General features: G+C 39.2%; 1 protein-coding gene across 2 annotated transcripts; it reads left to right on the top strand.

Moving 5' to 3' along the window:
* Positions 1–1,547: 1,547 nt before the first annotated feature.
* On the top strand, positions 1,548–22,238 carry fmr1 (FMRP translational regulator 1). 2 transcript variants are annotated; one of them, XM_041991203.1, is made up of 15 exons: positions 1,548–1,968; positions 4,405–4,457; positions 4,546–4,639; positions 6,289–6,360; positions 8,158–8,306; positions 8,856–8,949; positions 9,095–9,211; positions 9,588–9,758; positions 9,845–9,923; positions 10,038–10,165; positions 10,612–10,698; positions 11,465–11,705; positions 14,467–14,667; positions 16,157–16,242; positions 18,956–22,238. In XM_041991203.1, the coding sequence occupies exons 1-15, from the start codon at positions 1,918–1,920 to the stop codon at positions 19,160–19,162; spliced, it is 1,830 nt and encodes a 609-aa protein (XP_041847137.1). In that variant the 5' UTR covers positions 1,548–1,917; the 3' UTR covers positions 19,163–22,238. The 2 variants fall into 2 exon arrangements, with proteins under 2 accessions (XP_041847137.1, XP_041847138.1); XM_041991204.1 differs by having other exon boundaries at positions 1,549–1,968; positions 16,163–16,242.
* Positions 22,239–22,640: the final 402 nt, after the last annotated feature.

The raw sequence follows: 22,640 nt of genomic DNA, 5'->3' as shown, positions 1-22,640 counted from the left end.
TACCATCTCTAGGGTTTACAGTGAATGGGCCTTATTCACCAGCGTCTTCTTATGAACATTATTAAATTTGTTCTTAAGATTTTTTTTTATGAAAACCCTCTGTCAAATTCACAAACATGTTTGTAGACCAAGGAAGTTTTTGTAATGCCTTTCCTCTTAGATTGGTGAATATCAGTCTTTCCTTAAGGTGAAAGGACGGACCAGCTACCTTTTTCCTTGCAGGTACACACCTGAAAAGGCCCATAAAAAGGTCAAGACTGAAAGACCGTGTGCAAACTAACACAAAGGTGAGACAAAGACAAGGAAAGATAGCAAACATAATGCAAAAAGTATCAATGAGGTTCAGTATGTAAAGAGGGATAAAGATTAATCTATGTACCACTTTCCTCTTTAGCCACGACACGAAGATGTTCAACCTGATGTGTTCATGGGACCAGACTGCAGGCTGCTGTCCAAGTTCAGGAATAATTAATTACCTGTTTGATATAAAACAAGTGTGATTATTTACAGCCAACTTTCAACTTTAAAAATGAAGGGAAACAGGTTACAGCTCACATCTTCATGATTATAATGAATTTTTATTCATTCTTTTGGCATTAAGTTTGTTCATTTTCCTCACCGGTATTCATCAATCTAAGAGGAAAGATGTGAACAATTTTGCATTTTACAAACATACTCATGAGAGAGGTTTTTGTAAAAAAAAAAAAAAAAAAAAAAAAAAGAAGAACTTACAAATATATTTAAATAGATGTATAAGTATATATTGATGAATGGGCATAATGTTTTTAATTAAGCAAATTCCTCAAAGAATTCAATATGTTATGAAAGCAAGCCAAGCTGAAACAAAGTCATTTTACAGATACATTGTTTTTAATTCTATAATTTATTCCTGTACTTCAGGGGTGGCCAACGACTGTCCTCGAGAGCCACAATCCTGCAGGTTTTCCATGCATCCCTGCACGGACACACCTGACTTAACACCTGCCAAGTGTACATGGAAAACCTGCAGGATTGTGGCTCTTGATGACCGATGTTGGCCACCCCTGCTCTACTTCATCTGGATTTTTTTTCCAAACACCACTGAATGAACATCCTGCAAGAGTGGCTGTTGGTTAGGCTTAGGAATATAATAATTACAGAAACAATGATCACTGCCGAAATATCAGAGGGTTTTAGTGCTAATTAAGTTTTGGGGTTTAATGAATCAAAGATTATGACTACTTAACAATAAATTAATAAATAAAGGAATAAATAAATAAATAAATTTATCAGTTATTCTATAAGGTATATTCATTAGGAGAAGAGGGGAAATCAATGCAGAATGTTGCATATAAGAAAGCATAACTTATGGATAAAGATGCTGTATAAGGCAGACTGTCTCAGGGGCAATCCCTCCATTGAAAGATTAGATAGGGTCTATTTGTTGCACAAAACTATTGGCACTTCAATTTAGAGATGAATTCCCCTGGACGTCAGATAGGTATTCCCATTCATTACCCGCGGAGAGCAGCAATATGCTGGGATGAGAGAAATCAGCCTCAGACTGCAGTAGAAGAAGAAAGCGGATACGTCACATGTAGAGACGCAACCAGCAGCAGCTGCTTCACCACTAATCACACATTAACATAAACTAGCTACTGAAAGCTAACGTGGATAGTCAGTTCTTTTAGATTTTTCATACGTTCGGAATTACACATCTGAAAGGAAGAAACGCCAAATTCACATACAGTGTAAAACGGAAAACAACATTTCTGTCGTACACAGTTACCTTGGCCTCTTCTTGCACCCAGCTGGCAGGGTAATTTGGTAAGGTAGCGAAGCTCTGTTTGGGCTAGCGTCAGGCTAGCCAGCTAGCTAGCTAGCTACTAACATCGCCGACGGTAGTTAGCTAGCTAGCGAGCTGTAGTAACTTGCGTCATGGAGGAGCTAGTCGTGGAAGTAAGGGGGACGAGTGGGGCCTTTTATAAGGTAAGTTGATGACTTCACTCGAGCTGTGGCACCTTGCTTTTGCACTCTGACCCCAGCTAATGATAACTAACATGGAATTGTGTCACCAAGCTAACCCAGAGATATCTGATTGTATATTTGGGCCTCTGTGCTTGTGGTCATCCTTCACCGGGACATGGATATAGCAAACCTGTAAACAATACTTCGATGCTGCTGTATAATCAGTACCACCAACTCATTAAATCAGTAATATGTGATAATATCGCTGCAAAACCAGAGCGCTTATTGCTGCTAATTGCTGTTTGATGTATTTGTAATGATTTTGTTCAGTGATGGGCAGGGGCGGTTTTCTATTCCTGCAATTGACATTTTTATTTGTTTTCCAGAGTAACTTTATTGAAAATAATTAAACAAACGTATCTTGTTTTGCGTTAACTCGTGTGGTGTCCGAATGGGGTGCTAGTATTATTAAGGCTACTGGGGCTGTAGAGGTGGTTGTGTTGGTGACAGGAGGCAACAAGTCGGATGGACGGTAATAATTTAGACTGAGGTTAAAAGTGTTGATCACGTGACCTGTGTTTATTCGTGGACGCATAAGCAGTAAAGTTAGAAACAAAGCAAACAGTAATTGGTACTTATAAGTATTCGTATATGTTTATTGCTTTTTAAAAATAGCTTAAAAGCATTAAAAATATGACATTACTTTTAACTTGAAGTATATCTTTACTATCAGATATGGATATGTACATTCAGTCGAGCAGATTTTAGCCTTCACAGGTGCAGCTTTGTTAATTAGAAAAACAAATTTTATGCTTGTAATTTGACTTTCAGATTACTTTCTTTGTACATGTGTTTGCACCTGATTGCATTGTTTTAAGCACTTTGAGTTATTTTAGTCTAAAAAGTGCTGTATAAATGAAGTTTGATTTGATTTGAACAGTGCTGTTCTGCAGCAGTTAGTGTAATAAAAGTCGACTTGTCAATGCCGTTTTCCTCCCAGGAACCATCCTAATGCCTGACTTTCTTTGGTATATATGTTTGAGTCTAGCTAGGGGGGGTGTCCCTTTTTAATGATGTATACCACTGCAGGCTACAATGGGCCCGTTTACATGAGAGTTTTAATTCCCCTTTAGTTCTGAATAAAACTTAAATCCTTTTAAAATGACCTTGTAAACACCTAATTCTGAATTAAAATGACCACTCTGAATTAAATGGCTGGTTTATTATGATTTTAAATCCGAATTGAATGTAAATGTTAATGCACCTGTCCATCCCCTGTCCAATCAGAACCCTTCCCATCCCCCAGATCTAAAGCAGAATGAAACAAAGGCGACTCAAAGTGTTTTCCATGTAAACCTCAATTTGGAATTAATATTTCCGTGTGAACCCGAAAAAGAATACTTGTATTCCGAATGATTTAATTGTGAATAATTAATTCCACATTTAAAAACACCATGTAAATGCGGCCACTCATAGCTATAGATTCAGTAAACACTTTTTTCAGACCAGTTGCAAATGCAATTTATCTTTAAAGCCACACTGTACACGATTAGCAAATTATTCTGCAACATAAACAGTCCTGATACATCAGCAAGGGTCTAGTAAAGGTAGTCCAGTAAACACAAGTGTTTTATTCATAAAAAGTAATATTACATGAAAATTTAAGGATTTAATAGCAATGATGCAAGAGGAAGTCCGACCACAACCAGTACCATCCACATTGTGACCTGTAGTCTGTCTGTAATTGTTTTAAGCTATAAACATATATATATATATATATATATTTTTTTTTTTTTATATAATCAACTCCTGAGATCATTATATTTCAACCTTCATCTATTTGTTCAACTCTAACGTATGAACCCCTTTCATGAACTTAGTAGTCATAATCCTGTTCATGCTCACAGGTCACGGAGGTCCTGCTTGCAGGCGGTTTTATTTTTATCACCTTTTGGGTAAACTGGGCTGCAGCTTCTCATGTTTTGTTATGTAACAGGTGTTCAGTATGTTGTAAAAATGCGAATGGCAAAGTCTCTCCTGGAAATAAGTGCACATATGATCTTCTGCTTCTTATTTTTGTCACATGTGTTGTGTTTCTGGATGGAAGTTTATCCATGGAGGGACCATATGGACAGATGGAAAAAAGAAAAGATACTTTACACAATTAGAAAAATCTCTGGAAGCTGTTCTCTTTCAGTTATTTCATTCATCCAACGGCTCCCTTGTCAGATGATTGCAGTCCATTGGTTTGGCTCTGAATAGTCTTGTCTTTCCCCTTTTAGGCATATTGTGTCCTATTTGCAGTATTTGACACACATGGATAGAGACTGCATACAGCCCGAGAGAACAGGAGCTAAACCTGATTCACTCCCAAAGCTCAAAATCCCACATGGAGAAAAAAAAATAGTTGTTTTGTTTGATGCACTAAATCTTCACGCTCTTCTTTGATTCCTGTAGGCTTCTGTGAAGGATGTTCATGAGGGATCTGTCACTGTGGCATTTGAAAACAAGTGAGTAACGTCATGTGCATGTGTGCTGTGATTTGACAGCTTCGGTCGGCATATTTTTGGTGTTTATGTCTGTGTCTTTCTGTCCCAGCTGGCAGCCGGAGCGTCAGATCCCGTTCCAGGATGTCCGTTTTCCTCCTCCAACAGGCCTCTGCAAAGACATCAATGAAAGTGACGAAGTTGAGGTGGGAATTATTTGTTTCAGGAAGTAGAAATTTAAATACAAGCACGTGGACACGAACAGTTTCTGTCTTGTTGCAGGTCATTTGAAAACATGAACGTCACATTTCAAGTTTTAGTATTCCCTCTAGCGGCATCCGTAGAAGATCAAGTTAATTTTATTTTCTGTCATATTTATGTTTTTTATTTTCAATCATTCTTTATTATTATTATTATTATTATTATTAATATTCTTTTTTTTCACCAGATTACAACAAAGTAATTTCAGGTTCCTTTTCCTCTAGAACAGGTTTATATTTAGTAGTTTTTATTACAAAAACAGAACAGCTTGAAGTTACTTGTTACTTAGTTACTTTTTCACACGTCATGACTCTACAAGCCGTGCAGAGTGCACACACTCCTACCAGAGGAGAGAGAGAGCTGTCAACCATGTGAAAAATCGACAAAAATATCAGTATTTTTAAACTCTCCTGGGATGGAAACGCTCGTTTCCCTGCGAGGATCAGCTGGAGGAGTTTTTCTACTCCAGTGTTGAAGTGCATGTCCATCGGTGGAACGCACACAGCCGATTGGGAAATCGAACTCTGCATGTGACCCATCTCTAGATGTAGTAGAGAGCAGAGCGCTGCCATGTTTCGGCACCTGGGGAGTAGTTGGGCCCTTGCTTGAGAGGACTCACAGTGGTTCACCTTTCTTGGCACACCAGGGTCTCAAATCTAGGTTCTCCAAATGGAAGCCCACCTCTGTACCCGCTAGCCCACCACTCCCCCAGTGTTGTTTATCGGAATTCTTTTTTAATTAATTTCTGTACGTTCTTCCAAGTTGTCACCTCACAAACATTTTAAACTGTGTCAGAGAAAGTCTGAAATGTGCGAGTAGATGACGAAAATCACCATAATGGGTCAATATAATCCAGATCTGCTCTAATTACTGAACAGTCAGAATATAGGCAAACTTGCTGCCTTCTTTAATTTGGGCTTGCTGTTTGAACAATAATTGCTGCTTCAAGAGGACTTCAAGAGAGTGGTAAAATACTCTCCCAGTACAAAATCTGTGATTTTAGGTTGCAACAATCACCAAAAATAACACTGGAAATCCTGCAGCGCCTGCTTTACACGCCGCATCACATGCTAGCAACTGGATATCAACACTGATGTTTTGAATGTGCACCGCAGCTGATCAAAGAAATGCAAGTTGACATTATTAAGGGGGGGAGAAAAAGAAAGAAAGGGATAGAGCAAGAGATAAGACAAGAGCCGACATCGGACTGACTTTTATTGACCTGAGAGACCTCAGAGAAGAGACAGGACGCAACTGCCATTAACGAGAAAATCTGCCAAAGTCCAGCAGTGGTTTTTGTTTTTCAAAAGAAAATGGGTGTGATCCTTATTTATGTTTCAGTCTTTGCCTATAAAAGGCTGTTGTTCTTCCTAAAGTGTTTGTGTATCATTATTCCATTATGATTAAACTATGATTAGACTAGAGACCTAAAACCAGACAATTAAATCATTAATCACAGTTATTTGTGTAAAAATAATCATAGTCATAATCATGAGCCCCAGTCCAACGTCAGTGTTTTCTTGCTGGATGTTTGAAAGATTTAAAGTTGATTTTCAGTGGGTGGAAATTAACTATGTGTGTTTCTGTATGTCAGGTATATTCAAGGGCTAACGACAAGGAGCCGTGTGGCTGGTGGCTGGCAAAGGTTCGCATGGTCAAAGGAGAGGTAAGGCCCGGTCTCTGCTTTATAAAGTCTCCTCAAAATGGTGGTTTTTAAGGCCAAGGGACATTGTTGATGTAGATCATTCATGTCAAGAACTGGTGCTGAGCAGTATTCCTTTTCTTTTTTTGGTGAGATGAGTTTGTCTTGTATTGCAAACACAGGTTTGAACACCTTCAGAAAACGGTGGTGGTGGGGGGGTATTTGACTGCACGACTAAACATGCAGCAGAGCAGCTGTTTTACTGGAGATGTTGAGCTGTACAAATAGACAAAGCTCAGAAAGTGAAGCTGAACTTGACGATTCACTACAGCTTTACTTGTTTAACACCAATTCACAACAAAGTCATCCTGGGGCATTTTACAAAATCAATTATGAATTTAATCAATTCATAAAAAATAAAGAATCCGCCCTGCATGGGGCTGAGGAGAAAAGAGGGATCAAAAGGCCGTGCAATCTTTAGCCAGGGAGACCTGCAAAAAGAGAGGAGAAAAAAATGCAAGTTAATGACACCAATACTGTCATAAATTATACAGGAAGGAGGTGCTCAGTGCTTCACGGGATGTTCCTCAGCAGTCAAAGCCTATGGCAGGATAACGAAGGGCTAGCTAACCACCCGTAACTATAAGATTTATTAAAAAGGAGGGTTTTAAGCTTAATCTTGTAGGTAGAGAGAGGATATCGGCCTCCTGAAGATAAACTGGGAGCTAGGGGAGACGTATCTGTTGTCTGGATATACTTAGTTTTCAAAAGGTCAGGCATGAACCAAACAACTGATGAGCTAAAGTTGTTTCCAGAGGCAGCAACACGAGCAATTTGCTGCACCGGCTTAGCCACAAAAATGCGTTAAAGTACCAAGAATGTCTAAAGCTAAGTTCAACATCAGACAGAACTGAAAAAGATGGAGGATTCATGAGTCAGATGTCACTTGTAGATGTGGTGCATGGAGATAACCAACACCATCACAATCCATACAGCCAAAGACTCTGGATCCCAGATTTCATGGACATTACAATATGTTTCCTTTTTTGTATAATTCTCCTGACAACGGAATAGACTGTTCTCATCCAGTTTACTGCAGTAATTCTTCTCTCAGTCAGGGGAAAATGTGGTTAACACCCTGTCATGCAGGGACAACAAGATGCAATCAAGTGATGTGAAACATTACAGAGAAGTGTTTTAACACCTAGCTTAAAAAGCATCCCCAGTTGACTTTAATTACCTGAATATGCAGCTCTGATGTTTTCAATATTCACAGGATTTCCTTCGTTATTGCTTCATTTAGCCAGGCCTTATTCCCCCATAAAACCTCCATAACCATTCTTATCAGGCTTTTAGCAGGACTTCGGTCTGAAATCAATCAGTCAAGGTCCAAGTTAATTCATGTCAGCTGAATGCACGAATAAAACCTGACTAATCGGACACACCTCACACCTTTCTGTGAACTGCTTAGTTTCTTGCTGCCTGGTTTACATTTTAATTCATCTAAATAGTCCAGCGTTGACTGTTTTCCAGTTTTTCATCCTATTTCAGACTTGTTCTTGATCCGAGTTCCTCAATCCTGGTCCTAGAGAGCCGATGTCCAGCAGGTTTTAGAAGTTTCCCTGTTGCAACACACCTGACTCAGACTTGCCCAGAGCTTGATGTCAAGCAACCTGCAGGACAACCTGCAGGACATCAGGCCTGTGAGGACCAGGATGGAGGATCCCCGTTTTAGACATTTCCTTTCACTGTGAAATCTGCCATGCCTTGCATTAACACTGACTTTCAGGTCATTTAACCATCATGTTTCTGTGTCTGTAGTTTTATGTAATAGAGTACGCTGCGTGCGACGCAACATTAAACGAGATAGTGACACTGGAGCGGTTACGACCAGTCAACCCGAATAAACCAGCCACCAAAAGCACCTTCATTAAGATCAGACTGGATGTACCTGAAGATCTACGACAGATGTAAGATTACCACACACACACACACCTTCATTACTAGCTTCAGTGTATCAATGGATGTTTTTTGAAAGTGGAATTGTCTTGAGATAACTACAGCGATGTGATAAATACTCGTCAGGGCTCCAGACTGCGACCAAATGATCAAACTGAGGTAATGCTGTAATAAGAGTGGACCAGTATTCCTTCACAATGATGTGAAAGCCTGATAACATCTTATAAAAAAACAAATATTTTAATTTGTTGCTGTTAAAGGTGGATCCACAAGCTGCTGGATTACAGGGTGTACTTGTTACTGACAGTTTAAAATGCAGCATTTTTCAGTTGTTGTTGCCTAAATCAGATACCCAGTAAGGACCACATAATCTCTTTTTATCATGTCCTCCTTGCATCCTGTACACCCTGTTCCGTCTGTAGAGTTGGAGGTTTGTGTACTCAAATCCATTAGTGTATCAGTCATTGAGGAAAATTATTGCTGAGGATCTTAAACTGGAGCATGTTGCAGCTAAATGACCCATGGTCTCATGCTTTATATGCTTTATCCCGTGTTACCAGGTGCTCCAAGGAGTCTGCACACAAAGACTTTAAAAAGGCCGTCGGAGCATTCAGCATCACCTACGACTCGGAGAAAAAGCAGCTGGTCATTTTGGTTTGTCAGACCGTTTTATTTTAATCATATTCATATCGTATTCTGTCTAATGGCTCACCTGGGGCCCCTGCTTGGCCCTCAGTTCGCATCGTATCCTCAGTAAGTCACATCCCATTGAGTGAAATTGGCTGTAACTGTTTTGCAGTCGGTGAACGAGGTCACAACAAAGCGGGCTAATATGATGAGCGACATGCACTTCAGGAGCCTCCGAACTAAACTGTCGCTCATGCTGCGCAACGAAGAGGCCAACAGGCAGCTGGAGGTGCACACACACACTTAATAAAAAAGGCTTACATACAAAGTCAACAGTCTTGTGTTTGCACATTTTGATTGCCTTCAGTTAACCCTCTGAGGTCTGAGCCATTATTTCTTATTTTTGGTCCTGCTGTTGTAAACCTGCTCACCCCTGTAATGTAGAGTTGCTAGAATATGTACACTGCAGGGATGATATGTGTGGATAAAGATAAACGGCCTAGATAGAAACAATAATAATAGAAACAGACTAGATGCACTACCTCAGTGGGTTAATTTCTTTTAATGAGACTTTGTTTGCCTGTTTTTTGTTTTTGTGTTTTTGTTTTTTTTTTTTTCCTGGAATTCATTGTTGTCGTTTTCCTCCGTGTTTTGTGGATCTTCAGAGTTCCAGACAGCTCGCATCACGTTTTCACGAACAGTTTGTGGTTCGGGATGATTTAATGGGTCTGGCCATCGGGACTCACGGGGTGAACATTCAGCAAGCGCGTAAAGTTCCTGGAGTCACCAACATCGACTTGGACGAAGAGACATGCACCTTCCACATATATGGAGAGGTAAGACGGATTCACTAATGATGAACTGAGGAGAGGAAATAAGGTGGTGCTGGTCTTTTACAGGTTTGTTGTGCTGTATATTTAAGGACCAGGAGGCTGTCCGTATAGCCAGAAGTTTCTTGGAGTTTTCTGAAGACGTCATCAAAGTTCCCCGGAACTTAGTAGGTGAGAAAATCCAGACGGTGACAGCATTCATATGCTACCTTGTGTTTATTTGAGCTTTAGCTGGGTTTAAAAAGTCTCAGCAGACTGTGACTGATGGTGTTTCTACCCCTGCAGGAAAAGTGATCGGCAAGAATGGCAAACTGATCCAGGAAGTGGTTGATAAATCTGGTGTGGTGAGGGTTCGTATTGAGCCTGAAAACGACAAAAAACCCTCAGCAGCAGCAGCAGCAGCTGCAGACGAGGTCAGTGGGAAAGAAGCTGGACAAACAAGCAATGGGGGGCAAAATTAATGCCTGTGGTGGAAAAAAATGAACCCCTTGGCATCAGACATGACAAATAAATATGCATTTTACTCAGTCTCACTTCCAAGTACCTACACATGTTATACGCCACTGGAAAGCTACGTGTCTTGAGATTTAAATGACATGTACCATTCTAGGCTCCAATCATAACTGTAGATTTAGTAAACGCTTATTTCAGACCAGTAAAAATGCAATTTATTCTTAAAACCATACTGTGCTCCATTAACAAAAATGCTCCTCTTACAAGAGCAAGAGTCTGTTAAAAGTAGTCCAGAAAAGTGGTTTGCAACTATATATATATATATATATATATATATATATATATATATATATATATATATATATATATATATATATATTTTCTATGCTCTGCATCTCTGCTACAGGGGATGGTGCCATTTGTGTTTGTGGGGACGAAGGAAAGCATCACCAATGCAATGGTACTGCTGGACTATCACCTCAACTACCTTAAGGTTTGTGTTCTAACAACATCCTGTACCGTTTGCACATTATCTGAGCTCATGCTGTTCAAAACACCTTTCAAGTTGCTGTCTTACTGTTTTATGTTTCCAGACTAAAACATATCCAAATTAGTGGCATGCTAAATTTGCAAAGGCAGTTCGTTCCTCATCAGACGTGCAGGTGTTCTGAACTACAAACTCTGAGTAAAAACTAAATCATATATAATTATATTTAAGTTCTAAAGGCTATATTTCATGAAGCGAATATTTTCTTAAGCTTAAACCTGCATAACACTTAGATTTTGTGAACGTGGGACCATAAAAGGTCCCTCTGTGGATCGGTGAGGCGGATCAGGGAAATCAGTCTGAAAGCCATGAATCAAGTCAACCTCTGAGCCAGATACCGACATTAGGTCGGACCGGTCCCAGCTCTAGTATCACGCACTGGTTGTTTTACATTGTGAACAACCTGCATGCTCTGTTGTTGTGCTATAGATTGTAGCCTCAGTCAATTTAATATATGAAGTGGGACAAATGGGTAGATGATTGTTTCTAGTTTCTGACTTCCGTCTCTGCTGTGGGAGTTTTCATGCAGGACCGAGGGGAGGGCTACCACTGATGTTCAATAAATTCCTTGTCTTGTATGAACCTATGGGATGCAGAAATAAGTCTTATTAACCCCACCACCAGCTCCATCCTTACATTTTATATTTCAACTGCAGTAACAAGTGGATGAATAAGACTCAAAATAATAAGTAAACTGCGTTTGTGTGGACAGGAGGTGGATCAGTTGCGTCTGGAGCGTCTTCAGATTGACGAGCAGCTGAGACAGATAGGAGGTGGAGGTGGAGGTGGAGGAGGGGGCGCTGGACCCCGAAACCCAAAAGACAAAGCATATGTGTTCGATAACGGCATGGGGCTGGGCATGGGCAGAGGAGGTGGAGGAGGTAAACCCTACGTAGGAGGCGGAGGAAGAGGTGGACGAGGACGGAGAGGGGGCGGAGCTTCGTTCGCTTCAGGTACAACAAACTTTACACAATTTTTCGAAGCTTAATCCTGCGCTGTCTTTACAGCAAGTGGAAACTTTTTTATTGGTTTTAACCTTTTGAATAAACATTTTCAATAACACAACATTTCTTCCCCTTCATTAACAATATTCAGGGAGGAAAAAATAAACTAACAGGTGTACAAATAAATAAATGAGTAAAAACACAAAAAGAAACCGTTTACTTAACCCCTTGAACCCGAGGGGTTCTTGGAGGTGTGGTTTGCCTGAACAGACCTACCCAAATTAAATCAACAATAACTCTGTAATTTTCAGGTCAATATACAGAACCTTGGTCTCAATGGGAAGGTAAGCCCCTATGGAATATAAATCCAGTATCAGAAACATTGTGAATGTTCATATGTCTGTGCAAATTGTGATTAAACCATAGGTAAAAGTAAAAAAATGATCCTCCCCTGATTGTTTTTTTTTTTTTACACAGATGAAAACATAGAAATCATTCTGTGCATAAACATACCACTGCATGCATTCAGCAACTTCTTGACTACAACTGTACAAAGTTTCATGAGAATAGAACGAAGCTCATAGCTTTTATGCAGGTTTTAGTGTGGATAGTACCAGGCAGACTTTCTATTTGGCCACTTGGAGACGCAAACTGTGCCAAATTGTGCTGTGTCTGTATTTCCTCCAGAACTTCCAACACGGTGTATTTGGTTCTTTGTAATTTCTTGGACATGTTTATGGTTTTTATCCTTCGTTCTAAATGGATAAAAAGTCAAAATGAAGCAAAGAAATGAACCCTGTTCCATATTCGCTCTTTCGGGTGCGTAACTGCAGTAAAATAGCAATGATGCTCCTTTGTTTACACGCAAGCATTTATACCTGACAGATAAAGCGTCATTCAGGTGTAAGATATTGTTGGAAAGCTTGTAGGATGTAGAATTCGACCAAACTTTATTTACACTGCCAAGACCCACATCAAGACAACAAAATGGCTGTGAATGGGAGCATATGACATGTTAGCGCATGACGTAGTTTCACCATTATGGATTACTACGCTGTGAGTTTTGGTCGAAGAACAGTGTGGACAGACTGAAAATGACCACAAATAGGTAAGGAAATAAAATATGTGGCTGTTTGTGAGAATAGCTTTGGGGTTTGGTGTATTTGGTGATAAACATGCTATCTGATAAGGCTAGCTGTGCGAAGGTTAGCTTTGCGTTTGTTTTGAGACTGACGTGAGGTGCTTGGCGAATATCTTTTTATGCTTGGTATCATATGAAAGTGCAGCTTTTCTAGTTTCATTTGATACCAACATGTTGGGGTGGAGTGAACGGATCACGCGTTGTGTTGCATTTTGTTTCAGGTGTTACTGGTTATGGTGGCGCTGTTGTTTGTGGCAAACGTATTTTAAAGTTGTTATTAAACAAATTCTTTGTTGACTAAATGCACTTGGAGAGTTGATTTAGTGGCATTAGGTATTCTTCTTTAAGACACATTATAAATAAAACATCCTTACATCACTAAAGTAACTTTTTTACACACATGAACTTGTGTTTACAGCTGCTGGACCCACCGGTGGGTCTGTCGGGCTTAAGAGGTTAAGAATGTGATCAGTCCTTGAAACAAAATTAAAATAAAAAAAAAAATTAAAAGGTCATAACAATATTTAAACACAAACTTCGTAACTAAAGGTCTATTCCCTTATGTCCTCAGTTCTATAAAACATTAGAAAAATATTTTTTGCTAGATCGAACACCGTTATAACTAAACACATTTCACATGACCAACGATACGATTTCAGAGCAAACAAAAACTCTTTATTTGCATTTATAGAAATTGTGGAAGGGATAACTTCTGCACCTGAAAGAAAACACGATGTCTAACACTAACAAGCTTTTGTTAAAGTGACCGTAAGTTATTAATAACTAAACTTAACAGGGTGGAGGAGTGGCACTCAGCTGGAGTTGGAAGTGAAGTTGGAGTTCCACCAGACCTTTGGACCATAATTATTTATGTTGTACATGAATAATTTTGTTTTGGGGACAAACTGGAGGAGTTTTTAGATCCAGCTGGAAAAGAACTTAATAAACAGAAGAGTTCGTTTGATCATCACAAGTTGAATTTAAATAAATATTTGGAAATAAACACGATGCTAAATTCTGGGTAACTGGAAGCTGCTGAACACTTGATGGTGTCAGAAGTGATTTTGCTTTTCAATTTGAAGTTTATATCTAGATCATATATAAAATATGTATAATAAAATTCTATCTATAGGTTCCTGCTAAGCCCAAACAGCTAGAAGAGATCTTTAACTCGAGTCAAACCAAAGCTCGGGTCTCAGGAGGTTAATAAAAGCAGCTCTGAGAACAAATGCTAAACGTCACTATTAAAGAGGCTTATTGAAAACATTGTATATTGTGCATTATGGTTTATGATGTTTGAGTATTATTGTTTATTGTGGTTTGTAATGTGCTAAATATCGTGATGAAATTCTGTGAAAGTTTCAATACCTAAGTTATTATGGACAAAAGAGTTACGACTAGATAAATTAGCTTCATCCTATATCCTCAGCCTCACCTCATTTGAAAGCTGTGAAGTTGTTTGATCAAATGGGCGCTTGTGGCTTATGAGTACAGGTAGAGTGGGAGTTAAAATGTTTTTTATCTCAATCCCAGCTGGAACGTCTGTAGTTGGGAAATAACACATGGCAGCATGAAGTTGTGCAGCCCAGTAATGAAGGTTAAGTACTAGTTTGACTTTTGACCCTCTAGGCACCAACTCAGAGGCGTCCAACGCTTCAGAGACCGAGTCGGATCACAGAGAGGAGCTCTGTGATTGGTCGCTGGCCCCCACCGAGGATCTGATGACAGGAGGCGGGACCCTGCCCAGACGGACGGATGGGAGAAAGAGAGGAGGCGGCGGAGGGCCGAGGGGACGAGGAGGGAGAGGAAGAGGAGGAGGAGGATATAAAGGTGGGTAGCTGTCACTGGTGGGCTCTGCACATGAATCTTCAGGTATTTCTGGAACATATGGGATGCACACCTTATCTGAAGGGAAGAAACCTGCATGAACTTCTTTTTAATGAGTTTCTCTACAAATTTTTGCTCTGCAGTTTGACTGGAGATGGTTAATTTAGAAGATAATAATAGGAAATGATCTTTCTCTGTTTTTCAAACTTAAAGAAGAAAGAGAAGGAAATTGGTTTGTAGCAACTTTAAAACAAACAAGCTCTTCATCAAATGAATGAGAGCGAATCAAATAATGAGATCCCAGCAGGCTCTTTGAAACTAAACTCATTACAAACGCTTCCTCTCCAAGTCGGTTTGCATTTATATCAAGAAGCAACAAAACAATCCCCAATTACATTAATAAACTTCTTTGCATTTAAACCTACTGTATGAAGGCTCCAGCCAACATAAGCATGATAAACTCAGTTGCACACGCTACCAGTTAAAGGTTTGGACACACTTTCCCATTTCCTGGGGTTCTGAACCTTTTTGACCTTGGAGCCCAGTTTCTAGTATCTCACTCTTGGTTTAATTTATATTCAATAACTAAATCAAATCCACTTAAACTTTAACAGCTAAAACAAATACATGACAAGACACAAAGAGCTCATCACAAAGACTTTTATTTATCATGTGTATGTGAACTTCCACATACAACAAGAAATTTGATCAATAAAAAGATTCGGTGGTAAAATAAATGCTTTAAAATAATAAAAGGGTCAAATAAAATAAACTGTATATTTTTTATTGTTTATTTATTCAAATAAGAATGTTTAAATTTAATTTATTTAAATAAACGGCGTGACGCGACACACACATCTCTAGTTCATTTTTACACTATTTTTTTATTTTTTTTTTTTTGCATTGAAAACCACTGTCCAATCTGGCAGAGTGAGGGTCGACTGCGCCCTCTCCTGAGCCAACTGGGCATAGAATTGGCACCTTCTATGTGCCAATGTTATCAATACAAGACACGAAATATTACTGGTTTCCATGAGAAGCTCAGTTGCAATGCAGCTTCCCACCACTTGGTGGCAGTAATGATTCAGTTCAGCTATGAACTGACTCGTTACTGGATCTCATCATGGAGAAGAATTTAAAACAAACAAAATGAAGATGAAAATGATCCCAACCCCTTAAAAGGCGTAATTTTTGCACAAGTAGAATACAGTTTTTTTTTTTCTTAAGTTCAGTTTAATAAACGGAGGCAGAGCTGAGAGCCCGGTGTGGAGTGTAACCTATAGCGAGTGGATGCTGCCAGTTTCCTCAGGTGTTAATCACCTTCTGCTTGCCATAACTGACTTTGCGCCCCACAGGTGCAAAACTGTTGTTTTTGTGGCCCTCTAGGTGGCGCTCTAGGCCCATACCTGGGCTGCAGCAACATGGTTAGGAATCACTGGTGTATATTACATATATAATTTACACATTTATTTATTTTTAATTGTTTGCGCAGGTTTAGGTGACGACCTGCAGTGGAGCGACTCACGACCTCGTCATGTCAGAGATCTCAAGACAAGAGGACAGGAGGAAACCTTACAGGTAGCTCCTTCAGTCATCTTCACACTCAGTAATTACACAGCTTCTTAGTTCCTCCAAGACCAAAAAGATTTAAATGCATCAAGAACAGCTTAATGAAATGATCTTTGTGAAATTTATAATTTCATAACAAAAGATGTTTTGGCTGCTCAGCATCTCTTCTTTTAAACTGCTGTGACTAATTATTTAAACAAACCGTCTCAGTAAATCCTGCACAAGTAAATATGAAACCTCAAATATATTATTTAAACATCATCTGTGAGGGAGTTTGATCCTCTGGCCTGTACATACTTGAAATGCCAGCCAGAGTATTTTCTCCTCAGGTTCTGACAGTGAAGCTCGTTGTGGACACAAACTCAGGTCCTGTTTCTACTTACTGAATAACGTCTACTCTACCTTAAGGGTGTATTTAATTCTATTTAATCTAGGGAGGGGTAATTGTTTTTTTAATTGTAAGAAACCTACTAGTTCACGCAACGATCGTCTCGATAGTCAACTGTCTTGTTTTATTCATCAACTGGTTGTAATGTGTTAGTGTCACCACCAGGTGGTGCCAACTTACCAAGCTGACAAAAAAAAAGCTAACAGACGAACTCTTCGCTGTTGTTAGGCTCTAATGGAGTGCAAATATAAGAAATGTGAGGAGCCAAAGACTTTTACGAAATAAACAAATATTAGGTCCAGTGCAACCTCTGCCAGGTAAAGCTAGCAAATCACAAGCCACCAAACCCTCCTAAAGGAAATTAGTTTGTCACCTTTTTCATACCTACTGAGTTTGCAGGTATCTAAACTGCACATTGGAGCAGAAATATTGACGAATATCTTGTAAACGTACACTACGGCAGGGTGGAGGGTAAGTCAGTGAAGCCTAGCCAAGCTGTCCTGATTAAGGCAAATTTATTTGTTCAAACGATTATAAAGAAAGAAGTTGTGGGAGTGACCAGAATCCAGTAAAAGCAGATTGAAGTGCTGCCTCCTGGTGGACGGGACTAACACCCTGGAAATGTTCAACCTGTGACGTCCCGTCTTTTAATGCAGTGGTTCTCAAACTGGAGGCTGCGAGATAATTTCAGTGGGTTACCAGATAATTGTAAATAAATAAAGCTACATTTATCAAATAAATTTGGGGATATCCAAATTAAAGCATTAATGCAGAGATAAATCTGTGAAATGTGCACCTTTATTTTTTAACCCAAACAACAAAGTTAGTAGACATGCCATATTAAAAATCTGAATTTGACATTATGTCTATGAGAGTTGCTGATTTTGGGCATGTAGGTGTCTTGTCACAGCAGTGAACTGAATCCACCAAAAACCACTTTATCCTCCTCACTTCTTTCTGACACAATTATTCTGTCAGTCTTCGTGTGGGGGTCGCAAACACCAGCGTCTGGGATCTTGGGGGTCGTGGCTTAAAAGGTTCAGTGAAGTTTTGGCGTGGATCAGATCATTTAATGCTTTTTAAAAGTCGAACAAAAGTCTGCCATATTTGCTGTATTTTTATGTAAATAAGCAAGGCAAGTTTATTTGTGTTGCACAAATCAAGTGTTTTACAGAAACATTGAAACATCAGAAAATAAGAAGCATAATTTAACATTAAAAGCAAAAAGAAAGGAAATTGGATAAAAACAGTATTAAAACATGAATGAATGTAGTTTAAAGCAGATATGGACTCTAAATAAAAACTAGTCCATGCCGCAGAGAACAGGTGGGTTTTCAACCTGGATCTAAATAAACTGAGTGTTTCAGCTGATCTGAGGCTTTCTGGGAGTTTGTTCCAGACATGTGGAGCATAGAAGCTGAATGCAGTTTCTCCATGTCGGGTTCTGACTCTGGGAACTGATAAGAAACTGGATCCAGATGACCTGAGGGTTCTGGTAGGTTCATACTGGGTCAAGTGGTCTCTGATGTATGTTGGTCCTAAACCATTCAGAGCTTTCTAGACCAGCAGCAGAACTTTAAAATCTATCCTCTGACGGACCTGCAGCCAGTGTAAAGACCTCAGAGCTGGACTGATGTGGTCCACTTTCTTGGTCTTAGCGAGGACTGGAGCAGCAGAGTTCTGAATAAATGTTTTTAGCCCAAGTTTTTAAATAAACTATTTGCATTCTCACTTACAAAAATGGTTCTTTTAACATTTTTTGTGGTTTTCACACAAAAACATCCAACTTTTTTCTACTCAGATTTGATGTTTTTTGTGTGATTTGCGGTCCAGTGTGTTTATACAGTTTACCACAATTTAAAAATATGACTGTAAAATCACACAAGGGAGGCTGTGCTGAAAAGGATGAAACCAAAAAGGCAGCTACCTGTTCTAAAGCTGAAAAAGAAAGTTAAAAACAAATGTAGTCACAAACAGCCTATTATACTGTCGACCAGTCGTTCCCAACCATTTTTCTTCGGGGACCCCCTTCATCCATATACTAAAAAGCCATGGACCCCCTGCCCCAGCCCATGCTGAAACCACGCTGGTTTTATGCGTTCAAAAGTGGTTGAGTCCTGTTCTTTGATAAAGCCAAAGTCGAATGGATAACATATAGCCTTACTCTTTTTGTTAAAATAGGGATAATTTGTGGACATTAATGACAATAGCTCTAATGTTCAAAGCCTCAGGGACCCCCTGTGCTCTTTGGGGGGTCCCAGACCCCAGGTTGGGAACCACTGCTCTAGACCCCAACTATAGTAGTAAAAAGACTTTGTTTGTTTCCTCCAACAGATCCGTGTGGATGGAAACAACGAGCGAAGCGTGCAGCACTCGTCAGGAGGCCGAGGAGGAGGAGGGGTAGGGTCTTCCTCATCCCAGAGCGGCATCGGCGCTGGCGGCGAGGGTCAGCCCCGCCATCACCATCAGAGACCCATGAGAGAACGAGGGATGAAGAAAGACAAACAGGACGCTCCTGCGCTGGTGAACGGAGTGTCGTAGATGCACCACCGGAGGACGCTGTCTCTTAGAGACATACACACATTCATAAACACACACACACACACACACACTGGCAAGTTGTCATAGACCATCATAGTCTCTCAGTCTGGCTTTTTTTCTTTCTGTCTGTCAAACACAAGAAAACACATTTCCATCAGCCTGGTGAAGTCTTGGACCAGAGGGGGTCTGGTATCTGCTGGTCGGGTTTTTATTGACTGGTGTTGTCTCTCCTGTTCTTTGGAGTAAAAGAAGCTGTACCTTTTTATTTTATTTTTTCTGGACAAAATGAAAAAGAAGAGGAGAAATCTGACGAAATCTCTTCTCTCACAGAAACCCCTTTCATTCGTTTTATTCTTTCTACCGCTTAGTCATACGAGGAAAAACGGAAATAAGGCAAACAAATCAAGGAAATCTTCAGCTGAATCGATGAATTTTAGCCGCTTGAAAAGACCTTTCTTCCGCAGTGATGCACAGGTGATATTTTTACTCAGCGCGGATTTGTGGAGGTGATCTGAAAGCACAGTTTTGGGAGGTCTCTTCAGGGTTTTCCACAGGTAAAAACAAATATTTTTGGTGGTCTAAAACTGCAGAATCCAACATTTCATAGTGAGCAAGACAACACTAGATCAATAACTGTTCTAACAAAAACCAAAACATGAAATCTTTGTAACAAGGGACAGAAATGGGTTAGGGTCACCCACATAATGTGTGGCGGCAGGAAAATGTTTGCAGAGGGCACTTTATGTTTTTTTTATTATCTGAAAGTCTAAAGTATCCTTGTTTCAAAGTGAGATGCAAACAGATGTGCACAAGCTCTTAAAACGAGCTCAAACATGCTAATATTTGATCACCTCAGTTTTGTTTCATGTTTCTTTAAATATTGTAAAGTTTCTTCGGTTTTCTGACCAGTTCAGAAACCGGCTATGAGACGTACAAATGGAGACGCATAAATCTGAGGCACCTTGATGCAAATGAACCGTATGACAGCAAACCAGAACTTCCCAAGAGTTAAAATGTCGGTAATCGCTGCCCTTTTGTGAACTAAATTGCAATATGAGCTGGTCACTGATTAAAAGCAGAATCGTGACTCAGTCCTGCAATATTGAGAGTTGAAGCTGTGACGTCCTCAGATGTCTTTAACCACATTGGACTCTTCACAGGGCGAGTTACTAAAGAGCTGTCAGCTGGAGGCTTTAAACTAGATTCACTCTGCTTCATTTACTGTTGCTTGAATGGACGCCGGTGGAGTTAGTGCAGTAACTTTTGCTTTCAGACGGACCTGTCACCTGATCATCTGACTTCTTTCTTAATTTATGAAAGTCAAGTTAACTGTGTTTTCCAATTGGAAAACTTTCAAGTATAACTGTAGAGGAAGTAACGGATTGTCTTTATACCTGAAACAATAAAAAATTTGGTCAAAGTTTTACTCATTCTGCTTTTTCAGCTTATTTTTCCACTATGATAAATAAATATTCATCTTTTTGCTGCATGTTGTAAATGTAAGAGAACAGGGAAGGTCTGAAATCTGAGTTGGGACAGAGTCATTATGTGCCTGTGATTTTCTTTAAGTTACTTGGTTACCTCTTGGTCACTGTGAGGCTTCTTTGTTTGTGCCTTAGATTTATGTTCCTCCATTAATTAGGATCATTTTTAAGAAAATGTACACAACATAAGACCACATTGTTAGATAAACATAGATAGTGTGACCCTCTTTATGTTTGTTTTTATTCATCTGGAGAGGTTATGTCTACAAATTCTGCTTCTGAATTTTGTCAGACAAAGGAACAAGTCAGCTTGACTTTAAACCCATTTTGAGGTCTTTTAACCTTTTTTTTTTTATATATTCACTGACTAAATGTTATGCATGGGAGATCACTGTAAAAAAAAAAAAAGAAAAAAAGACAGGTTTAAAGTCAAATTTAGGTGGCGGGACGATGATGTACATTGTCACATGACCCATTAGTCCTATAATGGAGATATGTTAGAGTAGGAGGTATTTGTGGATTTATGATGAAAAAGATTCATTATAGGACTACTCTTAGCTAACAGTCACTGTACAACAAAAGAAAGACTATTAAGGTTTCCCTGTGCGCTTTAAGTCTTATTATTTTACCAAAAAAATAAAAACAAAACTGCAGCACTTTAAAATACCTGTCACTGTTATAGATTTGCTGGCTAGCATTCTGGAAGCACATGCTAGCTGTTACAGCGCTGCTGTGACCAAGTTCTTCACAGGTTTCATTTATTCATAAGTAATGTTAGTTAAACAATGCTGTTTTCCTCAGATAAACAGGTTACTTTTGAGGGAAAAAATAGGTGGTTTCTAAAAGTTTAAAAGACGTTTTTAAGGCCAGTGATACTGTCAGTGAGTGGTCAGCTAAGTTAAAGACTGACTTGCTAGCCTGCATTAGCATACAAGAGTAATTTTTCTCAAATGAATTTATTTTTGGGTAATTTCGTGGCGTTTATAAGCTTAAAAGGAAACTTTTTAAAGACCAAGGATGTGAGACTTGTAGAAGGTGCTTAGCTTAGATTTGTTAGCCTGCGTTAGCATACAAAATTTGGTCATTTTGTGGGCTGTAAGAAGTAAAAGAAGCTGTTTCAAGGCTAAAAATGTGATCCTAGCAGGAAGTGTTTAGCTTAGCTAAAGACTACAATTTGTTAGCCTACAATGGCTTACAAGCAAGATTTTTCTCTATCTGTTCATGGAGATTGTGGTGAGTTTCAGAAAGGTTAAAAAGCAGTTTAAGGCCAAGGACACATCCTTAGTTTAGCTTCATACTTAAATTTGTTAGCTTGCATTAGCATTCAAGTGTAATTTCTCTCATTGATTATTTTATTATGCGGTAGTTTTGCAATTTCTAAAGGTTTTTAAAGAAGCTGTTTTAACAAAATGCTTAGTTTAGCTTAAGACTGCAATTTGATAGCATGCATTTGTCCAAAAATAACACCAAACTGAAAAAAAAATAGCATGAGACCCAATTTTTGAGCAGTCACACGTGGACACATGAAATTGCTTTTTTTTTTTTTTTTTTTAAAGTTACAATTTGATCTGCACTCTTGTATTGAGTAACTCAATACAAGAAAGCACACATGATAGTTTGTTATCATACCTGAAAATAACTTTCCTATACACTAAATGAGTAAATAGTTGCAAATATAGTAAATGGAGTTGACATGTCAAGTGCACAGGGAAACCTTAAGAACATTTTGTTTAATGTGCCTTTTAAATATAGATAGGATCACAACTTAGACATGTAAATCAGGGATGTTGAGTCATTGAAAATGGACCAGGTGTATAAAGATGTCCTTTTCCTGCAGTGATGTACAAGTCGCTCCACCTCGGGTGTCACTGACAATGCTGAGCATCTCTGAGCTTCCTCTTAAAGACGCAGGATAGGTGTTACATGTTATGAAACAGGTGGTTTTGACACAGGAAATTGGCTTCTTTAACCACCTGATCCTTTGTAAACACTAG

This window comes from Melanotaenia boesemani, chromosome 7, assembly GCF_017639745.1.
Source record: "Melanotaenia boesemani isolate fMelBoe1 chromosome 7, fMelBoe1.pri, whole genome shotgun sequence".
Taxonomy (NCBI): Eukaryota; Metazoa; Chordata; class Actinopteri; order Atheriniformes; family Melanotaeniidae; genus Melanotaenia; species Melanotaenia boesemani.
Note: the sequence above shows the minus strand (reverse complement) of the source record. Positions and strands in the feature narration are given on the sequence as shown.

Coding starts and splice junctions, on each gene's coding strand:
- fmr1 (XM_041991203.1), top strand. CDS start 1,918: ATGGAGGAGCTAGTCGTGGAAGTAAGGGGGACGAGTGGGGCCTTTTAT. Junction 4,640..6,288: donor ATGAAAGTGACGAAGTTGAG/GTGGGAATTATT, acceptor TCTGTATGTCAG/GTATATTCAAGGGCTAACGA. Junction 10,166..10,611: donor CAGCAGCAGCTGCAGACGAG/GTCAGTGGGAAA, acceptor TCTCTGCTACAG/GGGATGGTGCCATTTGTGTT.